A 24448-nucleotide genomic window follows, 5' to 3' on the forward strand; every position below is an offset into this window, starting at 1 on the left:
AGAACACAGTGCATGATTGATAATTATCTTCCTGTACTCAATTTGCTAATTTCATTTTTCAGGAGTTAGTGCTAACTGTGGTTTTTATGTTTGCAAGGGCATGCATCTATGTTCAACAATAAGAAACATTGTGTTGACATCAGCCCTGTTTAATTCCTAGATAACCACAAAGCAAATTACTACCATTGTGTCCTTACAGGGAGCAGATCATTTAGACGACTGAAGTGTTTATTCCCAGTGTTCAACATTGCATTTAAGTGACCGTGTGCTGACAATTTAACTTTTCATTAAATGTCAGTACTTTGCCTTGAACAAATCAGCATGTGGTCCTGTCATTCGTTCCACAATAGCACAATGTCTAATGTAATTAAATGGAAAATATGTCATATGTTTTTCCTCTTTATCATGGAAATGTGGAAACATACATAAAGTGTTTCCCATTGCTCCTCAGCTGACGTTGTTTATTACCTCACAAGGTACAAAATGTGAAAGTTCTTGTTTTCAGTGTTCTCCAGAGAAGTTCAGGAATTTGGTGACTGAAAAATGTACGACTAGCAACGCAAACATCTGTCTGAATACCTCAAAGCTGAACAGAGGATCATATGCAAATAAATGTGGTAGCAGCAAAATTTAAGGCATTCAAATATTTGCTTATGGTCAGTGACAGATAAGTCATCCCCGACTTTTAACAATCACCTCTCTGACCAATGTGACGTTTTTTTTAGTTTTTTTTTTTTTAAACAACATGGATGTGTATAACTCACCAGTCCGTAGGCAAAGAAGAGGATGAGGAGAAGTACACAGTAGAGCATGGAGAGGCCCAGTAACAGCACCAGCGGCTGATACTGGCTGATGCATGAGAACTTTCGGTACAGTGCCTCATTTTTCAGCTCCTGGTCGTTCAGTAGGTACTTTCCTTTGGCTGGCATGGCTAACACTTTTTATAGAGGCATAGCAGGTGATAACGAGGAGCCCCAGAGAACAAAACTTTGTGTCTACACAATTTATCCTTGTCTGCAAGCTAGAGGTTTGTAAATAAAAAAAAAAAAAAAAAAAAAAAAGTCCAGAGTTCTAGATGTGTTAGGCCCTTTTGCTAGCTCATGACGCTCACGGGAAACTTGTTTCTTTCCTTCGGTGTGTCATCTTGATCGTTGTTGTGGCTCTCCACTAGTTGTCCTGTCCGTCTCGCTTTCCCCCCTCTCTAGGTCTCTCTTCCCTGGGCCAGTCCTTTTGTTTCCTTCTATCCTCTGTCTGGTGCTGGCAAGCTCACTCGCTTCATCCTTTGCCAGCTACTGTTGCTCCCTCCACTGTGTTTGAGTACTAAGCCCGGGCTGGGAGACACAGAGGAGGAGGGGAGGGGATTTTAAGAAAGGGGAGGAGAGGGGTATGCAGGAGGAAAACAGGGGCTAGTAAAGGGACCAACAAAGGTCAACGGTGATCCCACCAGGGTTTACAATGCAATGGACAAGAGAGGTCAGCAGCCAAGTCCTTACGGGCACCTGAAACGAGGGCAGAAGATAAGAAAATGAATGATGGCGAAAGAACAAAACAAAAAGGTATCTACTCAAGCTTTTCAAGGACATGAAAGCAGGGACCTACGTAATATATTATTTATCAAGTTAGTTGATTTTAAACAGGGATTTTGTTTATATTTGTAACCACACAAAGCCATTTCATGTGACTCACTGGGAAGACAGCACAAGCTTATTCACACCAAAACTCCACAATTTCCACAATCCAGAAAGCCCCGTCTCTGCCTCTTGCCCACAGGCTCCTGGTTAATTTTGGCCACAACTTTGATAGGAAGCAGCCATGATGATGACCGCGCTGGTAACGCGAGCAGTTGCGTCGGAGCCATTAACTGAACAATGCAACGTCACGGAATGAACTCCTATACGGCCACGCAAAATACTTCACTCTCCAGCCAGCTGAGCTAACAAACAAGATGGATCCACAGCTGAGGTTACAGCAATAAAAATGAAACATCAGCAACACAGAGCAAAGAGAAGTGGATGTGGCGTGCAAATGTATACTACTCATAAATCTATGTCTTATTATTGAATGTAAACTGGAATATGACCATTGATTACCTCCTCATCACTCTGAGCACACTGAAGGATGATCAATATTTAAAACAGCCTTAAGAATAAGTGACATATTTAACATGAATATCATCTCATCATCTAGTTAGTTTGAGAGTACCCATCATTTTTTTCAAAACAGAAAACCTATCATATATTCAAGAAAAACCACCACTGGTTTCTAAATGCCAGAAGCTGTGTTTACACAACAGAGTCTAAAGGAAATACCACACGGTGTGGATATAATGTAGATTTCCCTTATCTCTTCAGACAATTTAAGGCCGTTGGAGTTCCCACAGGTCCCCATAATTACTGTGCAATCCGAGGACACCACAGCACGAAAGGAGCAACGGGTCAGTGGAGTGAAAAATACTGAAATTGCAAATAGTATTTTTTCAAATCAAGAGACGTGACAGTTGCCATGTAACAATTCTCATCATAAGAAACAATACAAAGTTCAAACTGCAGCAAAAGAAGCGTCATTTCCACCGGTGCTTATATCTCTGTCCCAGTGTGTAAGACGCGGCTTCATGTTTGTTTTCTGACAACTGCAACAGATGCCACGTGCAATAAAAACAGGGCTCCAAAAACAAAACAGGAAACATACACAGTTTCCCTGCGTGTTACTGAAAAGCGAGGCGCAGTGCTTCGGTCTGCCACAGTAAGCAGTGCGACGACTGACTCAATGGCACTTTATCACCACTTTTAACTTTCACTGCTGCTGCTGGACAGAACAGCATCCAGCCAGCCCGTTGTCCCCAGCGTAATACACCGTCTGAAAGCAGTAAAAGCAATAGGGCAAGCAGGGAGGTAAAACAAAGCACATAGCAGCGGGGGCTCTTATTGCATCAATAAGAACCAGCTGGCCTATAAGGAGGAACCGCCGAGTACATGTTTAGAGGTTGTTTATATAATGATTTACTCCACATAACTGGTAAATACCACCTCGGATCTTAAGCCTCAGAGCAACCGTATGTGCAGTGCCAATGTACATTCTTGAATGTATGTTACTATAAATGACACCGTAAATTGGAGTCAAAGCAGAAGTGAACATGTCAACCGTATATGCACGTATGTACATTTTTTTTAACGACATGCACGAGAACGTTCAGCAAAGGGGAAAAAACATTCATATAATTCTCCAGAACATTCAACGCGGCAGTGAATGTTGAAAGCCAGTTCAGGCACATGACATAGTTTAAAACAAAACAAACGAATAAACATAAACAGTCCAGACGGCAAATGTCTGATGTCAGCATGTGTCATTACTGATAGTTGATTGCAAGGGAATTACTTCTTAATGGTGCTGCTCATTCACATTTGCACATTTACTATTAAGTAAAAATAAAGCAACAGACCATGTGTGTCAGCTTGCATTTTGGTGTTTAAGTTTGAATCCTGTCACACTGAAAACATCTGGCTTTTTATATTTGTTAGAATTTCTCACACATAACAATTAAACGGTAAGTGACAAGACTAAACATGCCCGGAAAACAACCTGAAATGCAACCGTGAAACAAAGCCAACACCTCTAAGCTTCCCTGTTCCAATTTTCCCCTCAATGACTGCACACAAACATGGAGGACGTCAAAGCTGTTGACTGAAACGTTCTTAAATCAATGACAGAGGCAGCCCGCGGACATAAGAATTGAAGGAGTGTGGATAGACCTCAGACAGCCATTCAACTCTGCAAGAACTCCCATTTACTAGATGCAAAGGTTACGTTAAAGGCTTTTTATGCTTGAGCTCTAAAGTTACCATGGCAAAAAAAGCAGCACTATTAGCCCCGTGATTGTGCTGTAACAGGGAGCTGGGAGAACAGACAAGGATGTACGCCTCAATAGAGCAGTCTCTCAGTAAGCGGGGCTGACACCATGCTGCATTGACTGCCAGGGCTTTCACTATAAAAGCTTGGCAAATGATGGAATTGCATAGCACACTTGTAAACTGACGTCACTGAATCCTCCAGCAACAGCTACACAAAACCAACTAACGTCACTGTGAGCTTTCTTCTGAACTACAGCAAGGTACTGGCACTTGTGCCAAAGAAAAGAGCGGGTGAAGTGCAACAGAGACTGGAAGCTGTCTGCGTCCTTTTTTTTTTTTTGTGGACAGTTCAGGAAAACTACAACATGACCATGATAGGAAACAAATTTCATTTCAAGTTCTTTTTGTCATTTAGGTATTAGTTCTGTGCTGATTTTGAATTACGCACTGCATCAGTCTACTTGTCAAGTACTGCTAACCATTTTATTTAAAGTAGCTCTCAAGCTAAGGGAGTTATGATGGTAGCTACATTAGTAAAACTAATGTTCAATGAAGAAGGGTGTGTGAGCAGCAGGACAGAGTGAAAGGAGCTGGTTACCTCGCAGAGAAGTAGGAGTGCAACTTGTTGCTTGCAGCTCCTCAGGCAAGAGCTCACTGTGATTGTTTCTTGCAATGTTTCAAACTGATCCATGCACCGTTGATCCTGAACAAAGGAGAGCCATCTTGGCTATGGTCTGATGCATTCTTTCCTGGAAATGTCGCCATATACATCTAGTTCATGATGAAATAATTCATTAAATATTGCAATACTTTTATCATTGGGCTAAAGGCTAAGCCACGATTGCGAATATTTAAATCTGTGTCTGTTTAGCATTACAAGACTAACTAAAGAACATGAACAGCCACAGTTATTTGATAAAGAACTACAGGCTCCACTTGTCCACCTGCTCCCTGCTGTGGGGCAGAAGTAGAAATGCCAGTTATTGTCTGACAGTTGTTTTTTATGTTGCCCTCAAACCCGTTAAACTTTGAGAGTGCCGCTTTATCAAAGGCTCATCAAACATATCACAGCAATAAAAGAAAAAAAAAAGGATAAATATGTCCTTCATATCCATTAGTGTTATCTGATATACTGCACTTAAATGGTTCGTATGTATTGAGAGTCTAATCCACATGAGACCATTTGATCAAAATCGCTATTTATACTACACTGATCTATGGCAGCCCGAGCAGGCTGTTCAGCAACAGACTGACATGTTTAGCCACTCAGGAAAGAAAGCAGGCGTAGGTATCTGCTGGGCTGACTAAAAGCGCCAAACAAGTCCAGAACAGGAAGCAATTGAAGAGGGTCTGTGAATCAGTCCCTGAGTATTTGGACAGTGACGCATTCTCTAGTGTCTTGGTTTTTTTTAGTTTAGCATATTATATGTGAAATTATTCAATGACTGACTTTCAGCCTGAAGGGTATTCATTTATCTGGAATTAATTGGAATTTTCCTCCCACCTGAATCTGACTGAAGGCTGAGAGGTTTTAAGGGATTTTCATTTCCAGGAAGCATAAAAAGTTTAAAGTTGAATGCCTCCTGGAAAAAGCCAATTCATTCCCCTCATGCTAAGCAATCACCTCACGGGTAATAAACCAATCCAATCCAAAGATGTGGTCAGATCTTTATCAAACATACACCCAATTCAAAGCCTTTCCATAGTGAGCAAACACGAAGGTCTGGTACCAAAACAAATCACTCTGCTTTTATGATCGCCTTTGTGTTGGCATTCAATAAGCCAAGGGACAAAGAGTGACCTCTGTTAAAGAAAAGAGAGCGACATTTCTGAGCCCTTGCAGCACAGATTCAGGGTTAAAGGTGATATGGGTAAAGAAAAGCTGGGGCTAGACCAATAGAATAAGACATCAGCTGTACAGCTGACTTGCAAGGAGACAAGTACTTAAATAAGGAAACTTTGAAACGTGTCTTCTGATCTCTTAATAATCATTACACTTCTGTGAATAACCTGGCCTTTTTCTTTTTGAATGGTTGTTCCCTCTTACTTGCCCAAATGTGGATTCTCATTCTTTGGTTGTCTAGTGTTTTGCTCTGTAATATTTTCCCCATCTATTTTGAAATGTTATATTTTGTCAATACCAATCCTTTTTTGGTTTTTGTCGGCATTCATCCTCATAGTTTAACACCACAGGGTGACAACAGTACTGAAGTGGTTATAGTCTTGTAGTAAAATACTTAATTATTTCAGTTTGTGAAATAATAAAGTATAAATATCGCCGGCCCTCCCTGGAAGCTAGTTCGTTGATCTTTATGGAGTGGAATGACCTTGTGTGTCAGGGAGGGCAGTGCTATACCTCAGTGAATATAGTGGGGAATAAAAGGACTGGGTCCCAACAGAGGAGCCAAGTCAAAGATAGGGCACATAGTGATGGGATGAAAGAAGCTCAGCCCATTTTAGGCAGGATTCATCAATTATTCATGATGTGACCCAAAATGAGTTGGCAAGTGACACCACACATGCATGTGGGCATTCAGGCCGGGGCCCAGAGTCGGGTCACTGGCCCCGGCTCCCCATGCCCACCACTCTGGTGCAGTACCCAGCCCAGAGAGCCACCACAGCACACTGCAGCCCCCCACACTCAGTGCCAGTCCTCTTCAAGCCAGACTAGGTAGGGGCATACCAGATACTATCATCTTGCAGCTTTCCCATATACAAGCCTTTCCATAAACCGATGATGGATGTATGTACTGCAATGCACCCGGCGGATTAGATTAGGCTCCCTGTCCTTTCCCATATCTCCTGCTCTCCTCCCAGTACTGTCTACTGGTATTGAATTAACCGCATTCACCAGAAGGAGCTGCTGATACCTAACAATATTACCAGGACGCTATTTCAGCGCTGATTTAAGCTTTAAATGCCATTGCTTAGAATAAATACAGGAAGTGCAAGCAAAAGCCCCACGTGCTCGGAAGCAGGCCATTACTGCTTGAGCGTTTCACATTTACTTCTACAAATCCGGCCCAAGTCACACCATCACAAGTGAAGCCATCAGTTTCTCTGCTTGACAGAAATAGCGGCCCTGAGAGGTTTATTGATTTAAAGATACATAGAATTCAGATATAAACATATCAGCTACGGAACAAATTCAATATTGAACAGGATTGATTGAATTAATCTAAACATTTCCTTCTCATATGTCGTTTGGATTTGAAAACACCTGCACGCTCATGCTGCCTTTCAGTCGTCCAAGACATTATTGGTAAAATGAGAAGAAGCTCAGACGAGAAGTATTGAATTCAATAAACAATATTTTAACTCAGAGGTCTTAAAAGGAGTTTAAAGTGTTAAACTTGCCGCCTGAACGCTATACTTTTAAGTTACCATAGTAACCATGGCTGTCCTCAGAAACCTTTTTTTTAGGTTGTAAGTTTAAAGACCGGTCCACAGAACCAGTTGTCCCAGTTGTGTCTGAACCTTCTCGTCAGGTGTGAATGATGTCTTCTACTGAACGCTACCTATAAAAGACAAACTCAAACAGCTTAACCTTCATTTACGTAATCATACGGATATGAGAACGAATGTTTACAAATGTTGCTGTAGCTTTTTTCATCCTGTCTATTTACACTACATTTATGAAGTACAATTACAGCAATGTTTGAGCTCTGTGGAATGTTTTGTTTCCAAAAGACATAATTTGGACACAAACTCGTGAAAAGAAAATTGTGGAAAGAATGTGCTACAGTGAGAGAGACCATTGTTTCTAGCTGGAATATCCAGCCACATCCCCATTTCAGATTTCATAACTGGACACCTTCCACCCTGCAACTCTGGAGCTGAAGGGCCCCTCTGTATGCCCGGCCCCTTTCACCACCACCAATAAGAAAACCATAATTAGCCCTTAGTGCTCCAGCCAGCTTAGTGCGGGTATTACCATTGAAAGGGAAACTTCAACATCTGCAACCAGCACAGTACAATGTTGTTTACACAGCTACGAAAAAGTCGAACGCAGATAGCATGCAGAGCTACTGCAACAGAAAATGTGTGACAGCTTCAGGTCGGCATGATGATGCTAATTTTCCAGACTACCATAAAGCTCTGGCTGCTGACAGGGCCATCTGGTGCATGTTTTCTACAATCTACTGTCATAAATATTGTTGTTTTAACTGCGCTCATCATTCTTAGCGTACAAGCACCCATAGCTGCACTGGCTGACACTCACTGTCAGGCAGCATGTTGCTATGAAATTCCTGTAAACTAGAAGGAAAGGTCTGCACGGTAATGAATAAGAAGGTAGATTTAGAGTCAACCTACGGTGCTGTCTTGAGAGAGGCCCTTTGATGCCGCAGGTGAGGATTAACTGTCCTCAACACATGTAATTTTCAGGCATTAGAGGGAAACATATCCATGATGGTCCTCACTAAACACATTGACTACTCTCTTTGTGAAGGAAATAAAATAGCCTGTAGTGCTCTACACCCTCCTTTCTTGTTGTTGAGTATATATGTGTGTGTAAAAGCGTGCCTGTGTGTGAGACGTGCCACATTACTCGTCTGTCAGCGTCTGACCTGCATCCTGTGGCACAGTCACTGAGAGAGAGATGTCTGCTGCATTTCTGGAAATAGAAGGCGAGTAACCTACACATAAGCAAAAGTGCATTTCCCTGAGAAATCACTAAGACTAACCGTTTACTCATAGGGGTAAATTATTTGCATTCACGGAGATCTATTCTGTAATTAGATTTCAGCTTTTCAATATTTGTATAACAAACAATACAGGGTGAGGTCTTGACAGCAGTGATTTACACACCTTGTTGACAATGGAAGTGCATGGCCTATTAAACAATATCACAAGAAAATAGGAGGTAACTAGTCTTTCACATGTGTCCTGTGTGTGTTTGTGTATGTGCATAACTATTGTTGGAAATTCAAGACTTCCTTAAAACTGAAAGTTTCAACATCGGTTTTTAGAAGTGACAGGTTTGAGATTCTTGTTTTATCTGTGATTTTGGACAGAAATTTATTTGAATATTCGTCTGCATTTTAGTAGTTCCATGAATTTACCTCTTTAATGTGTTTGTGTAATACCCTTACTGTGCATATTCTGCACCACAAAAGTCACGCTCATTTCCATCACTTTTTAATGTCCTGCATTACAATTTCCACTGTGCATGATATACTGTTGCCATTGGATACTGCTACTACATGAATTCCCCCCGTGCAAGAGCCGCAATGACTATTATGGCAATATTACATGGAGTATGTTTGGACTCTTCCCAAATTATAGTAAACTGTTAATGATCTTGTTTATATATTCCTGTTACACTCACAAACTGTCACATAAAATCATCAGTTATGTGTTTTATTATTAGATTCTACGAGTTTCCTTTCAGCTTGATATATGTATCTATGACAGACGTTTGTTTATCTTTTTCTCCTGTTCTTCTTTTCTATATTCTCTGTTTCTACCCGGCTGGCCTTCCGCAGATGGGACCCTCCATATGAGCTCAAGGTTTCTTCCTGTTTTTCTTTGCCACTGTCGCCCTCAGGCTTGCTCTGGAGGTTTGCAGGCCGTTTTTTGTAAAGCTTCTTGAAACAATTTGTATTGTTATTGCCGCTATATAAATAAAACTGAATTGAACTGAACTGAATATAGCATGTATTATATATCATATAGCACTGATATATCACTTCAAAGTACTCTACAGTCACAGTGACACAGCCATTTGCTAACACAAGCACACATACACTTAAATACATCCACCCCCGGCAACCGAGTGTTCAACATCTTGCTCAAAGCCACGTGGGGGGAGTGTTGCAGGAATTGAAACTCTAACACTCTTGCTGAAAATGAGCCTTCCAAAAATGGACAAACCCAATCATCAAACTTCTTTAAACAGAGACCTAATAAAAGGAAAGGTATGGGGATGTGAAACACGTGTGTTGGTCTTGGTACCGCAAACTGGATCAGACCTAGAGATGGACATTGAGATTCAGTTCATCGGCTTCAGTTCTTTAATATAATTCTTCATATCATCTTATCAATTCTTTTAATGATGAATCTTTACGTCCAAGCACGTCATTCACACCACGTGACAAAGAGGAAGATGCAATGGCGGAGAGCCTGGAGTGGTCGAAAATGTGGCTTCACTACACCTGAAGGGAGTGCAATGTGCAATTTATACAGCACCGTATTTCATGCAAGGGCGGCAACAACAAAAACATGTTGAAGCATTTGTCAACGATGCACTGCATTAAATAATGAGAGTGCTATGGGTTCAACAATCTCTGGTCAACAAGTGCAGCTGCTGCTAACTCTCAGCGGAGCAGCGCTAGTGAGGCTGCAGCGACCCATTTCCTATTTGTTTATTTACACAGGCTCTTATCTCTTGTTTAGTAACTCAAAATTTCTGTTTATACGAAACCACAGACGCCTACTTTTTCTAAACCAGAAATTCACAGGAGCAATTAATGAGGTAATCAATAAAGAATCGAATCAATAAGTGGTCGTCAGTAATCGTCAGTATCAATAAAATTTTATTGATGCCCATCCCTAATCAGAACCCTATCAGACATAACACCTCTGCTGAAGTCAAATATTAAAAAGCGCAAAAATCAAAGATTTAATAAGTTAATTTTTCGTAATTTCAACCGAGTCACGACTTCCAACACAGTGACATCACTGACTACGAGTAAGTATTACTGATGAAAATGAAATGGAAAGATACGTCGTGTAAATTATGAAATTATAAATAAATGGGAACTGCGTGGGAACCGAGCAGTGGTACCACAATGAGTGGAAGAAGCTGGGGAGCCGGCGGTTTAGGGAAAATAAACTAAATTGAACTGAATGAAATAGTAATGAAAAATGTGACGTCCATAAATATTATTTGTCCCACTACAGCTGTTGTTTAGTTAAAAGTCTGATTTGCTGTTGTTGTGGGTATATTGGTCATGAATAAAACCAGTGAACCGGAATAGTTGATATAGACCAATCTAAATGTTTACTGTGATCTGATCGTGACTCAGTTCCGGGCTGATTGAAAAAAAGTTGGGCCTGTGCAGATTCCCTGTATGGATGGACTGCCCTCGATTGCAATAGTAACATATTCTGCACGCTTCTCAAACAGAAACAAACAAGGTAACTTGGGGAGGATAATATCTGTGGATTGTGTAATGTTTGGAGATGTGCTTTGGAAAACGTGGAGTCACGGCAAGAAATATTTGTTCAGAGGTTACGTCTTCCCTGGCTGAGTAATTAATGTCAGGATTGACGTGAGTTTATAGTTTTATAGAGTTTATACTTTCAGGCTCAAGTGTTTATAATGGCTGTGCTTGCTTTCTTGTCCGAACAACGAAGCGGCAGAACAAGAAGAATTGTGCCAATCATCATTTAGCTACTGTATTTCCTAACCAAGCTGCCATCTGATTACTATATTGTAACAGTAATATTTAGGCTACGTCTGGTTGTCTGCTGGGTTGACAATTAGGCCACAGGTGCTCATGTTGATTATATTTGTAATAGACAGTAGTGCTTCTATGACAGATGCAGTTAAAATGGACTTTTTGAACTTCAGTTTGTCTATCTCTCTCTCTCTTCTCTCTGTCTATCACTGTCTACTGCTATCAGAACCACCAAGCTAACCAACTCACTGATGTGACGGGGCATAGTACGGCAAGATGGGCGATGCCTAGGGCTGGGCGGTATCCCGGTTCATTTATTCATTTATTAATCTCTCCGAGCTGTCCCCGGATTTCCACATCACCGGGTAGTGCTACCCGCAAACCTGTTTTGCTACTAGGGCGGGATTATTCTACAATATTTACTCATCATTACAGTAAAATAGTCCATCCCTAGTCATTCTACTGCATTAATTCCACTCTCAACCGGTAGAAAATGTTGTGAACGTGTGATTACACATGGGGAAAAATGCATAGTGCAAAATATTTGGTCATACTGCCCAGCTCTCACGATGCCCATGCTAAAAAAAAAAAAAAGTAACACCAGTAGTATTTTCTCTTCATATCTTTATATGCTAACATTTGTCATCTGTGTTACATATTGTTGATAAGAGTAGAACTCCATCTATTCAGTGCTGTTTACTTGATTGAGTGCTTCATTTTCCCTTTAAGGTCACTTTTGTGTCTTATCTTGTATCTTAAAGGACACAAATGGACACAAATGTCCAATGTTTTATGCATATTTATAGACCTACAAGTTAAACAATATAGATTTCTAAGAATGTCGCATTTTAAGTCTAAGCTATTTTTTGCGAATACATAATATAGCTGTATATCCAATTACAATGAGCACTATACATAGCAGAATACAGTAAACTACTTCCCTCATTAGTTATCATGAAGTTATAGTTATCATTTAGTGGTGAATAAATCAACTGACGGATTCATTTAAAAAAATTCAATAGATTATAAAACATAAAATTGTTGCAGCCCAGATACAAAACAATGTTTTACACTGACAGAGCAGGGGCAGGATGGAAAGTTTACATGGATTTTTTAGATATTTTGTTAATCCTGAAGACCTGCTTTGAACTACATACGAAATGAAAATGCATAACATCATTCCCACACGGCTTTAACAGAAGCCTGAAAAAAAAATTACTTGCTCTCATGCTACCTGATCAAATGTTCAAATACAGTGGTACATTAGTGTCACATTAAACTAAAGCTTTTAGATTGAGGGGATTAACATTCCCTGGGTGAGTCTATGCACCGACTACGCCTTCATCCACAGTAATATACAATACTCGCGGTATAATACATCAAATGATGGAGCTATGATTGCATTCCAAGGTCTCCAAGAGAAGCACTGCAAACAGAACGGCAAATATAATATGTAAATCAATACTAGTTACACGTGACTGAATCTCCTAAGGACACACGTGTCATCTTTAAAAGCAACATATTTCACCAGAGTTCCCAGATAATTTAGATGAAGGAGAATAAATATCTTAGACTGTGATTACATTTTTTGTTGAACATCTACAGTGCTGAATTTTCTGCAGTTTACTTGAATTCAGTAATGACAAGCCACAGTCATGGTGCTATGGAGAGTAAAGGTTGCGTGTTTGTGCAAAGGGATAAAAAAAAAAAAAAAATGATGCAAAAATGACAGAAAACGTGACCTTAAATCTGAAACATTAATTCTAAAACAAAATAGCTGATATAGAAGGTCCTGATAAAAAAAAAGCATCATTTTGCCAAAAGACGGCCGAGAATGTGAGCATTTCAAAACCTGTCTGTCAGTCTGCCAAATTAAGGCTTTTATTACAGAAAAGTGATCGTGGACAATAAAGACGACAAAAGGCTACTGATGCTAACACAAATTAAAAAACAGTAAAGCCTGGTTTCTTCCAGGTGTACAGAATGCCAGTAGTATATATGTTTTGGTGTTGCCTGGCAGGCAGAGATACAGGAAGTACTGTAGGTTGTCAGGTAGGTGGGTAAACAATGGATTATGTCAAACCATCTAGTGTATCCTAGGGGCGAACACTCCAGGCCAGAGCAGATGGATCATAAATCACAAAAACAGAGAAATAAAAAATAAAATCTGTGGAAAATTTGAAATGGCCTTCACAGACTATGGTACCGAGTACCTGAAAAATGAAAAATCAATATAACTCAACAAGTTGTTGTTGTTTACCGTACATTTCTAGCTTTAGTTTTCTTTTTGCGCCTATCAGTAGTTTCAGTTACACTTGTGACTGGAATAAACTTGTTCTGGGAGTCTGTGGTCACCTTTGGCTCGTCTGAACTTGCTCCTCTGCTCATGTCGTTTCATTTTATTTGCAACAGCTGTTGAATGTATTTCCAACTTTTGAGTTCAGTTGACTGGGGTCACATCCTAGTAGACGAAGAGACAATACACATGCAGTGCTTCCTGGTGAGAAACCAGGAGGAGTAATACATGAGATACACGTTAAATAACTGTGGATATAGTAGTACAGGAGGATAGTAATATAGTAGTAGTGTTTTGAGCTTTCTGTACATGAAAGTTCAATATACATTATATATACATAAAGAAAATAACACTAAACAAATCCCATACAACGATCCTACTTTTGCATTAACATCATCAGCAGTCATTCACATTGAGGTAAACAGCTACAACTACATCTAAACACTGACACAATGTGAGTACAAATATAATAATATGAGTGCATGCAGAAGTGGATTAAATTAGCTTCAAGCACCTATTTCCTTAGAGGGGACTGTACATGACACTGGGCGTGCATGTAGGGAGGAGTCTGCCCGTCTGAAAAGCTTCCAACAGCTGCCTGGCTCAGACCCAAACCTACAGGACCAATGAGTGATGTCAAACACACCCTGTCTCTGTACATACTGTACAGTGCACCATCCACACAGATCACAGAACGCGGTTCAGGAACAAGATTTGAAGTCAGACAATAGTGCTATTACAGGAGCGGTCAGGTGGCAGTGCATTGCGCGATACTCTCCCATCCCATCAAAACACATCTGAGAAGATCCCCTTGAGCCAAGCACTTGAACCCTAAATAGCCATGTGATTAGCCAAACTGCCGCGCTCCCATACCGAAATACAAATATGAAGTCAGGGTGGATCCTTCAGGTAAAGAGAGGAACAATACATTTCCAGATACAAGTAGCATATTGTAAAGTGGTAAACAGTTGTTAGCCAACTGCCTCAGCATGAGGCTAATTGAACAACTCCCTGGTGTTGAAAGAATAGCTGTGCTAAAAAAAATAATACATGGAAAAGAAATGCTGATGGCACGTGCTATAAGTGCTGCATGGAACAACACATTCTGCTAAGCCTTCAATTACAGCTGTGCAGCAGCAGAGAGGTCAGCTGGTGGCAGTGACGCAGGAGAAGCAAAGAGGGATCTCATTACCTCAAAGGCCTCTTAGGAGTTATGGATGACTGGAGTGAAGGGAGGCCGAGGATTTAACTAATAGCATACTTGTCTCTATTCTTGGGGTCTTCATTAGCACTCTTAAAATGTTTTGTTCTTGTACCAACCTTTCATATAACTGTCATCCACTGTACTTAGTCGCAGCTCTACACTCTACCTCACGGGGGAGTCTTGATACTGGCTCCGTCAATGGCAGCCTCCTCTTTCCAAATCTAAATGAGGGCCTTGTATGTGGCAGCTTTACAGTACGGGGCAGTGGCATGTTTTGTAAAAGTCAATGTTTTGACACTCAAAGCCAAGGAATGTGCAGGAAAGCATCCCAGCTGAACAGCCACACAGTCAGGAATTTATTCAGGGAGCAGCACTTTCCTGGGGTTTCTGCGGCTGAGTGGGACGTAGAGTTTTTGGCTGAGTTGGGTGAAAGTGAGGTTACTCCTACTGAGCATCTGTCTGCTGTGCAGCCTTTCTCGAAGGGATTGGTGCGAGATGACTAAAGTTTCACTGCAGCCCCTCCCAAATATGAGTCACAGTTTCACTCTGATGTTGCATATAGACAAACTCAGGTGTGAAGAACTGATCGAGGGCTGTCTGTGGACTGAATGCTTGGACTGGGAGTGTAGCCTGAACTTGTACAGAAAATCTTGTCGGCACACTGAATCGAGGCAGTGGATGGTTTGTGTTCACTCCAGAGAGTGCTAACGAATGGGTGGATTTCAAGTGTAGCTGGTGGAAAGAGGCGTATTAATCTTTTATGTGTTTATTAAAGGTGTATCTGACACACTGATTAATCTTTACTAGGAGCAGTAAAGATTAATCAATGGACAAAAACTTTAACAATTGTTTTCATTAGAAAAAATGCTAATGAATAACTATCTCAATCTAGGTAAAAGGCAAAACTGTAAGCTTCCGTTTATTTCAAATGACTGAACACCTTGCATTGAGACCTGGGCCTCCCTCTCTCTCCCTCACACACAGACAGATACTTTCTTGCATCACATAGACTCCATCTAAAAAGAGGAACACAGAGAGCTTTTTGTGCAGCGCACCGCCAGATGTTACTAGCAATCTTTGCTTTGGGCTGCATAGGTTACACAACGCAGAGCAGCTGATATCAGGAAGGTTATCTAGTTTTGAATTTCAACGTCACCTTTGGGATGTCAACCTGCATGTTTCCACAACCTCAGTACATCATCAAAAACAGACTTTCTGTTGTGTTCAAGAGTCCAGAGTCTTCAAGTGTCAGAAATTAGACAGCAAGACAAATACCTTTTCTACAACTTTCTCTTCTCATCATCACCTTTCTATTTCCCTCGCAGTTTTTCTCCCATTTCCACGAGACTGATTTTCTACAGATTTCAAATGTCAAACAGGCGACAGGTCTTCAGTGCTTTGAGAGCTCTTGAGTGAAGGCCAACCATACCCTGTGACAGTCGACCGCACACCATCTCACTTCCTTGGCAACCGTGACTCATTTCCCTAACAACTCTGCAAGAACAGCTTCATAAAAGGGAACCTGCAGCCACTGCACAATTAGTCACAGATGGATGCAGTTATGAAAGCAACCACTGATTTTAACTTAAGTCAGGGCAAACAGTGATCTGGTTAGGATAGATAAGCACAGATGCAGATAAGAACCAAACATTTATTATTGATTTATGGGCACATGGTTTCTTTCTCCAAGACGAGTAGTAGTGATCCTTCAAGGCTGTAAAAGACACATCCATTTCTCGTATACTGGCAAATAAAAGAAACACAGCACCAAACGCATAAAATAAATCATTATTGCTGCATCATCTACAATACAGGATAGACTAGCCTACCATACTTAATTAATGAACAAGTATTGTTTTGACAGGGCGACATCTGAGCCAAAGCTTTGGGTTGCTCCACTGAGCCCCTGGATCCCAAACGGTGCAAGCAGTGGCCCGTTCGACAGCTTAACAAAGGAAGCAGTGACCATGTGGGTGGGTGTTTGGTGTGACAGAAACAAGATCCTGCAGTGATGGCCACAACAGGCCCAAGAGTCTTTGCAAAAAACAAGGAAGTGATAAAGTTTCTTCGAAATCAGAGTTTTGTACGAGATTATTCTCATTAAACAGAGACACCGCCATCATGTCCATACAGTGTAAGCAAGTCTACATACAGTTAATGACATGACATTGTGCAAAATTCTCCCCACAAATTAACATGATATAACATGATATGGTCTTATTTGGAGGTATTTCTCCTCCTTTTACTGGTGTAGTTGCAGTGTAAATGGTGCTACATGTAAAACACGGCTTCTTTGAATAAAATTACACACTATAAACTGACAATACACAAAATACCTACAGAATAACACTGACAGCTCCAGCAGACCAAGGACGAAGGGCTCAGTTGGGGCCTTTTAGGACACAGAGTTTTTGCTAACAAGTCACAAGAGTAACAATGCAAGAATTTACATTTTCCTTTGTTTACCTCAGGGAGATGGATTATTCCGCGTCCAAACTCGTTTTCTTGAATCCTACAAATGAAAAATACCGCACCACCACCTTTTAACCTTTGTTAGAGGATATAAAGCACGCCTCAAACCCGAATAGTTAAAGCACCACTAGTAGTGAAATCAGACAAATGTCTCCAGCTCTGACTGATGGCATTCGTGGTAGCTGGTGTTTTCTGCATCTGGCAGGCTACTGAATTTGCACAACGACGACAAAAAAGGGACTAATGTTTATTTACAGTGGTTTCTCTAGTCAATCACTATTCGCAAAGAATATTTAATATTATGAATATTTACTCTTATGAAGTTCAGTTTGAATAGGGCAGGCTTATTGTCTCTGTCCAATTGCATTCCCAGCTTTTATTTGAGGTTCTCCCCTCTATTCATTTGACAGGTCATCTACCAGCTCTTCTTCTCAAACAGAGAACCAATCCAGGCTAATCACTCATTAACCAGCCATGCACAATGAGTGGCTTGTTCAAGCACCAATGTACCACAAGTCTCCCTGTGGCTTGCAAAACCTACACAATACAAAAAAAACTAAAATAATGCCACAAAAACAATGTAGATAGCTCTATGTGAAAAGATTATATTGTGAATAAATGTATATTTACATTAGTAAAAACATCTGTTTATATATTCAATTACCAAAATTCATTAGAGACGCTTCAAACAGGTAACAACGGAGTTACAGAGATTTTTCATAGCTTAGAGCTGCTCTGCATCAAATTCCTTTTCCATTCAGTGTCCTTAGTTACCAATGTTTTTCACAGGTAAGTTTTTCATTTCTAAAGTGAGTTCTGCAAACTCTGCGTCTCAATGGCACTTCTCCAGATGAGGTGCTCTCATAAGCATTACATAATGTCCTTGATCCACACAGCAAGCACAATACACTCAAAATGAAATGGGGATAAAAAGAGAGAGAGAGAGAGAGAGAGAGAGAGAGAGCGCAACACTCCCACACATCTGCACCATCCGCACTCAAACGAGCATTCACAGGAGCCTCATGTTGGCTGCAGGGTATTTTAGCATTCAAATATAAGAAAGAACTTAGACACGCAAGGTCACTTCATACGTATACTTACTGCTCAATACATTATCAACACATTATCTCATGCCAGCGCTTCTTAGGCATAATAGGCACAATTCATAAGTCTGGATTTATAATTGCATCTTTTGGTCATAAATAATTGATTCACTTTGAGCACCAAATACATTTCATCACCTCACTGCTGAAGGCACATTGTAAGGAGTGTTTTCACAAAAGGGCTGTGGGTGGGGAAGGTGCCCAGGAAATGGAACAATTTAACAAATAGGGTGAAGAGGCATTTCTCTAATGGCACTCCAAAGTATCCTGTCCTAGCTGCACTGATCCTCTCAAACAGCAAAACTAAGAGGGCACTACCGTTTATGGAGCCCTAAGAGCTTTTCTGGGCAAGATACATAACACATAACACATAAGGTGACAAGACAACATGTACCAAAGATACAATACATATGTTTTTATATGTTTGATGTAAAAATACTTTTGAAGGACACCTTCAGACAAACAAATTGTCATCATATACATTTATTTAAAGATAACTGAACAAAATTCATCTCAGAGAGGATGTTATTTTCAATTGATAGTACAGGCCACAAAGCGTGTGTACCACATTTTTGCGGTGGCAGGTGTAAAATGGTTGTTTGTCATAAACTTGAATAGCTATGAAAGTTTACATTCACTTCCTGTATGGCAGTTTACTTGAAACACAACTACTGTTACAGGCCGTGTATGTCAGCATGAAATGACAGTTCCTGTAATGATACCGTTTACTCTTTTTTATTACCACATCTTTCTATTTCTGTGTTACACTGGAATCAAAGTTTAAAAAAAAAAAAAAATGCAACGCAATGCTTCAAGCAACAGGCGCGACTGCTTTAAGCACTGTGGGCGCATTAACTAAAATAGACCATTCTCGGGATGAGACTTCCTCAGTTTGGTGCAAAGTGTGAACCATTTACCAAAATTTACTGAAGGAAGTCTATTTATATCTCCGTACTCGCACTAAGAGTTAAAAAGATCTGAGAGCGCAAGTTCTATAAAGATTGTTCCAGTGGTGGATGCATCCTGTTTGTTTATCTTGTTTAACGTCACACTACATGTCTTGTCATCAGATTTCCTGCGTGCTCTCCTCTGTTCAGCTAAAAATTTACTAAACCATCAAACTCCCAAACTGAGGTACCTACTGCTGAGAGTTCTGCGTCAGCTGTCCATCAAATTTTTACCAGCTGGTTTGTTCAGGACATGTTCAAATCACATTAGACAAGAAGATATTGCTTTCTTCCAAACCAACAAGGGTGCCAGGGTAAGAAAAATACGTGTTAAGTATAAAGAAACATTAAACCACTTGATCCCATATTCCACTGGACAGTTTAAACAGAGAAACAGTCTCCCACAGATTTTATGACGTCAGTTACATAAACCTTTTGAACCTTGAGTGATTTTAAAAAGCCAGTCCCAGTGGCATCCTGCTCATTTGTTATTTTAATGCAGCAGGGAAGCATCCTACGATCTCACAGCACAATATGGGGGGATATCCTGGGAGTGAAAGATAGAGATGCATCACCTTAAGTGAAGGTCATCTCCGCCATCGCACATTTAAACCAGTGAGCACTGGGGTGAGGTGAGCTTCACTTTAAATAAATCAAAGGGGCTTAAGGATTGTGAAAACAATCTAGAGACTTCGGTGGTTTGAGTTTGACAGTAAGAGGCCTGAATCCCTGACCAGTATTCTAGCGACCAATCTTTGAAGCTGTATTTACAGGCAAAAGTGTATCGCAAATGTTTGCAGCTACAAGCAGAACGACTTCAGTGTAACGTTGCAAAATCGCTGCAAAGAGTTATTCAGATAACACAATATTTTTATGGTTAGTTTGATGTCTCTCTTAATTCGTACGAAAAAAATGGCACATGAAAAAAAGAAAGATTACGAGGAACTATTACACGCATGGCAATGCCTGTGTTGAAAGAGGATTAGTGTTGATCTCTGGCTTGAAGCACCAGAGTTGAAGTTAATGAGTCCGATTAGTTCCCAGTGTGTGTTCAGGGATTAGCACACTGTCCACCAAGAGGAACCATTCTCATGTCAAGCCTGCGGGGGGAAAATGTGGCGAGTCTGCTTGGAAGTGGATGACAGAAAGCAAGGGGAAGAGCGAGAAGCGAGAAATTGGAGAAATCATTAGCATTGTAAGTGGCTAAAAGCATTTAGAAAACATTATGAGGTCTAATAACAACAGAAAATGCCCATTATGTGAGCAACCCTGCCGGTGTGTGCATGTGTTTGTGTATTTAGCAAGGACAGTGCTGGAAAGCTTTTCTCTACCGAGACAGAGATAGGAAGGAAGTATTCAACAGTAAAGAGGGGCCGCAGATTTATCCTGACACACACCCCTTCCCAACAGCCTCTAAAACAGATTAAACATGGATCTCAAAATAATTATTGATGTTTTTGAGGCAGTAGGGGTTTACTGTATTATTACTGCGCAAATCAGATATGGCTTCTCTGAGGCGGCAACTCCCATCTTTGGAAAAGAAATTATTCTTCTAAACGATATAACAGAAAAGACAAAATATCTAGCTGCAGCGCTAGACAGATACTGAAAGTAGCACATACGAGAGCATGCGTGCTTCTCTTTCTGTCGGACAGATAGCGTCAAGCATAGTTCTAAAGAAAACCTACAGAAACTCACATTCGCATTTCCTGTGGAGGTTTCCCTATGTTTCCTGTCAAGGTCAATATCTCGTGAAGCACACACTAACACTGATGCATGCGTAGCAGTAGATCTGTGTGAGCCACACATGTCTGCACAAGTGTCTTTTTAGCACAGATGATAGAGGATAAAAACAAAACTGACCACTAATGGGTTTGTTTTGTATCTCTGTAAGAACACTCAAGAGGAGTCAAACTAAGCAGAAGAAGCACTTCTCCTTTCATTTGTTGAGAACACAAAACCACCTGTTAGTCAGTAACTCAATGAAGCAGATTAACAGATAACGCAGGTGCTTATATCAGTTTTAACTATACATTTCTGACATGACAGCATAGATGCATGCATATATATCACAAATACAGCTATGTTTTTAACACTCACTGACAAATCTCTGAAAGTACCGAAAGATTTGTTAACCACTTCTTTACATTGCCTACATGGTCAGCTGAGGCTGTGTGACAGAGGAAAAAGAAACACAAAACAACTTTACCACTGCTTATTAAGGGATTCGTCACAAAACAAACGATGAGGAAAGGGGACTGTGGCGTCAACACTGCAGATCTGTTCCCATTTTTTTTTTTTTTGTCTGTGTGCACATGTGTGTCTACAATGCACAGCCCTCAACAGATGGTTGCTGTCCAGATCCATCGATCTGTAAAAATCAGTCTGATAACATGCACAAAGACAACAAGGTTCCCATCATGTCAAAATGAGATACCTCACATCATCCCAATTAGTAATTGCCTAATAGCAGCAAATGCCAATGTACGTGTCTCAATTTAGATTACAGCTTTTTTTTTTTTTTTTTTTTTACAGGGAGGCCTATGCATTGCAGCAGTTCATTGATCCACTGATCCATGACCAAGAATGTAACCCCAATCTACTCCTTTCTGTAGCCTATTATACCCAAACAAATAAGATCCATACATCAAACCGTTTGATGCCCTGTCGGATGCCCCACTTAAATTTTGATCCTCCATTTGATACTTATGTAACCGTTCTGTTAAACCATTTAAGTACATTTGACTTCAGTATTATATGCCAGCAAGATGAAAGTGGTGTAAGGCTGTACGCAGCTATTGGTCATCCCACAAGCTACCTCCATTTACAAGAATTGACAAAGGGATTAGTGATGTAATCAAATGGACCAGAAACATGAGTATCCCTGTGCATTATGACAAAAATGCATCTATCATTCAGTCCCTGGATTTACATGTTCCTACTCCCATCACCAGGAATTCAGCTCAGTGTGCAAACAGCAATTGCTATTAAGCTTACGCAAACAGCTCTAATCAGCAGAACACATTTATCTAGAGAAGAAACAAAGTGCCATATGACACTTTCAAAGCTCTTACTGCCACTTAGGAGACATTTCAGGACATACAGAGTTTGAATTACATGGTGATGCAAGAAAAAGGCTATTACAACTTGACTTAATAAACAGTATGGGGACGAGCGATAATTTAAGTGACTTTGAATGTGGCACGGTTGTTGGTGCCAGACGGGCTGGGCTGAGTAATTCAGAAACTGCTGATCTACCACAAAGAGTTAAGACAGTTCAACAGTGAGATACCGGCAGAACTACCTAATAACATGACTATTGAGCATGTTATCATTGCATATTGTCCTCATACAGTGACATGTGCATGCGAGATATTTAATTGCTGCATTCTTTCAGCTAGAACAAAAGTAAGAGTCATCTTGTGGAGTGCTTGCATGTAAACATAGATCTTGTCAGACAACCATACACTACCTCACCATTTTAATTAGAGCTTACAAATGCATGCCGATGTGATTGCTGCGTTCATAATTCGAAATTATGTAAACTGCTGGCTAAATAAAGACAGGGCGAACAATGTGAGGTTGAAGCGGACATCAAGGACCAGTGCAATCCATTTCGAAAAAGGGCTTCACTTTCTTCAAGTGGGGAAAAACGACTCTAAACCCCCAGTGACATACCGATATAAATAGCATACAATATCAATAATACATTATCTCCACAAATTAAGGATGATATCCTTAACAGAAAGGAGTGGAAGTGAAAACAAACGCCTGATATGTGGATTATGGTTAGATATCCTTCACGCTGATTTGATTATCAGTGAGGAGCATAGCTTTCCCATGCTATCTCATGGCACACCTTCACAGCTATGAGATATAAATTGGGACGGACTGAATAGTGTTGCTATGAAGGTCACATTACATTAAGGGAGTTCAAATTGTGCAAGATTTGAGTAAAATCATGTTTGCATGTTAAAATTATCTGGGTTAAAATACCATTTTATAAACCAATAACATCCTAGCCCTGTTAAACCCACGGACATCATGTTCTAGGGAGAAATATAGAGAGATAAACTATCGCAAATCAGCGTCGGACATCACAGTAATGCATCTGCATACTTGCAAAAATAAATAAACATTTCCTGCAGTGAACATATTGTGGGGTATGGCTTAGTTGTAAGAACAAGACGCTGACATAAGATTGCTCGTATACTTGTATAGATTTCAATGCCGTGTCAGTTTAACCCAAATAAATGGAAAGATAGATCCGCTGATTATTATCTGAGCGGACGGACTGAAACAACGTGAGAGACTAACATTATGGCAAGCTTAGACAACACAAGCATAGTTTCGCGTTCATTTTCCTCAATCGTGGACCACTTATGATTCAATAAGCACACGCAGGTTCGTGATGAATTCATCAAAGACAGACGAACGAAACAATTGAGCTTTCATTGAGCTCACATTAGAGACCTGCTTCAAACATTCAACTCACGGTTGGTCCATTTATCCCGCTGCAACATACCAAGGACTTAATTAAATTCATTAAATTTGGGACAATAGCAGAGATTTAACCCTCTAACTGATGAGCAGCTCCGCCGAAGTGAGTCAAAAATAAAGCTTTAATTAGCTCGAGTAGCCCCGAAAAGGCAACAATTCAACTTCTGATGTAGAGTCATGATGACAAGATCAGCCAGGTAAAAACGCGCCACGAAACCCATCAAAAAAAAGTCCACCTTTTAAAACTTGTGACCCAGTAAAATGTTCGTATGTGTATGAAAGTCGACTAAAATCGAAAGGTTTTGACAGAAGGGGAAAGTTTTCGTCTAAGACGCACGTCTTTTTAACTGTTTGTGTTTCCGCACAGGAACAATTAACCCCTCCTCGAGCGATGTGGCAGCAACCAGAGGCTTCACACGCACAATTTATCAGCAATTAAACACTAGTTCGGCATCTTACCAGAGTCTTAAACGGCGTCCGGGGACTAAATTGTCTGCATTAATTGCCCGGTGGAGGTTGAAGGCACAGAGCGCGTGTCGTGGTCCCCTTGCTCTTCTTCAACCGCCCGTGCGCGCGCTGCTACCTCGCGAGAACGCCCCTCCTCTTTCATTGTCACACACACACACACGCACACGGGCGCGCGCGCCCACCGACGCTCCGAGCCGCGTTTATTTA

General features: G+C 40.6%; 1 protein-coding gene across 2 annotated transcripts in view; it reads right to left on the minus strand.

Annotated features, from left to right (window-relative positions):
* adcy7 (adenylate cyclase 7) overlaps nucleotides 1-24390 on the minus strand; it is a 49842-nt gene extending 25452 nt beyond the window's left edge. For both annotated transcript variants that reach the window (XM_047580223.1, XM_047580222.1), the window contains exons 1-2: nucleotides 24233-24390; nucleotides 765-1499 (exon numbers count right to left, since the gene is read on the minus strand). In XM_047580223.1, the coding sequence (XP_047436179.1) occupies nucleotides 765-929 (165 nt within the window). In that variant the 5' untranslated portion in view covers nucleotides 930-1499; nucleotides 24233-24390. The remainder of the gene's footprint in view (nucleotides 1-764; nucleotides 1500-24232) is intronic.
* Between the last annotated feature and the right edge of the window lie 58 nt (nucleotides 24391-24448).

Source organism: Mugil cephalus, chromosome 3 (assembly GCF_022458985.1).
Source record: "Mugil cephalus isolate CIBA_MC_2020 chromosome 3, CIBA_Mcephalus_1.1, whole genome shotgun sequence".
In the NCBI taxonomy this organism is placed as follows: domain Eukaryota; kingdom Metazoa; phylum Chordata; class Actinopteri; order Mugiliformes; family Mugilidae; genus Mugil; species Mugil cephalus.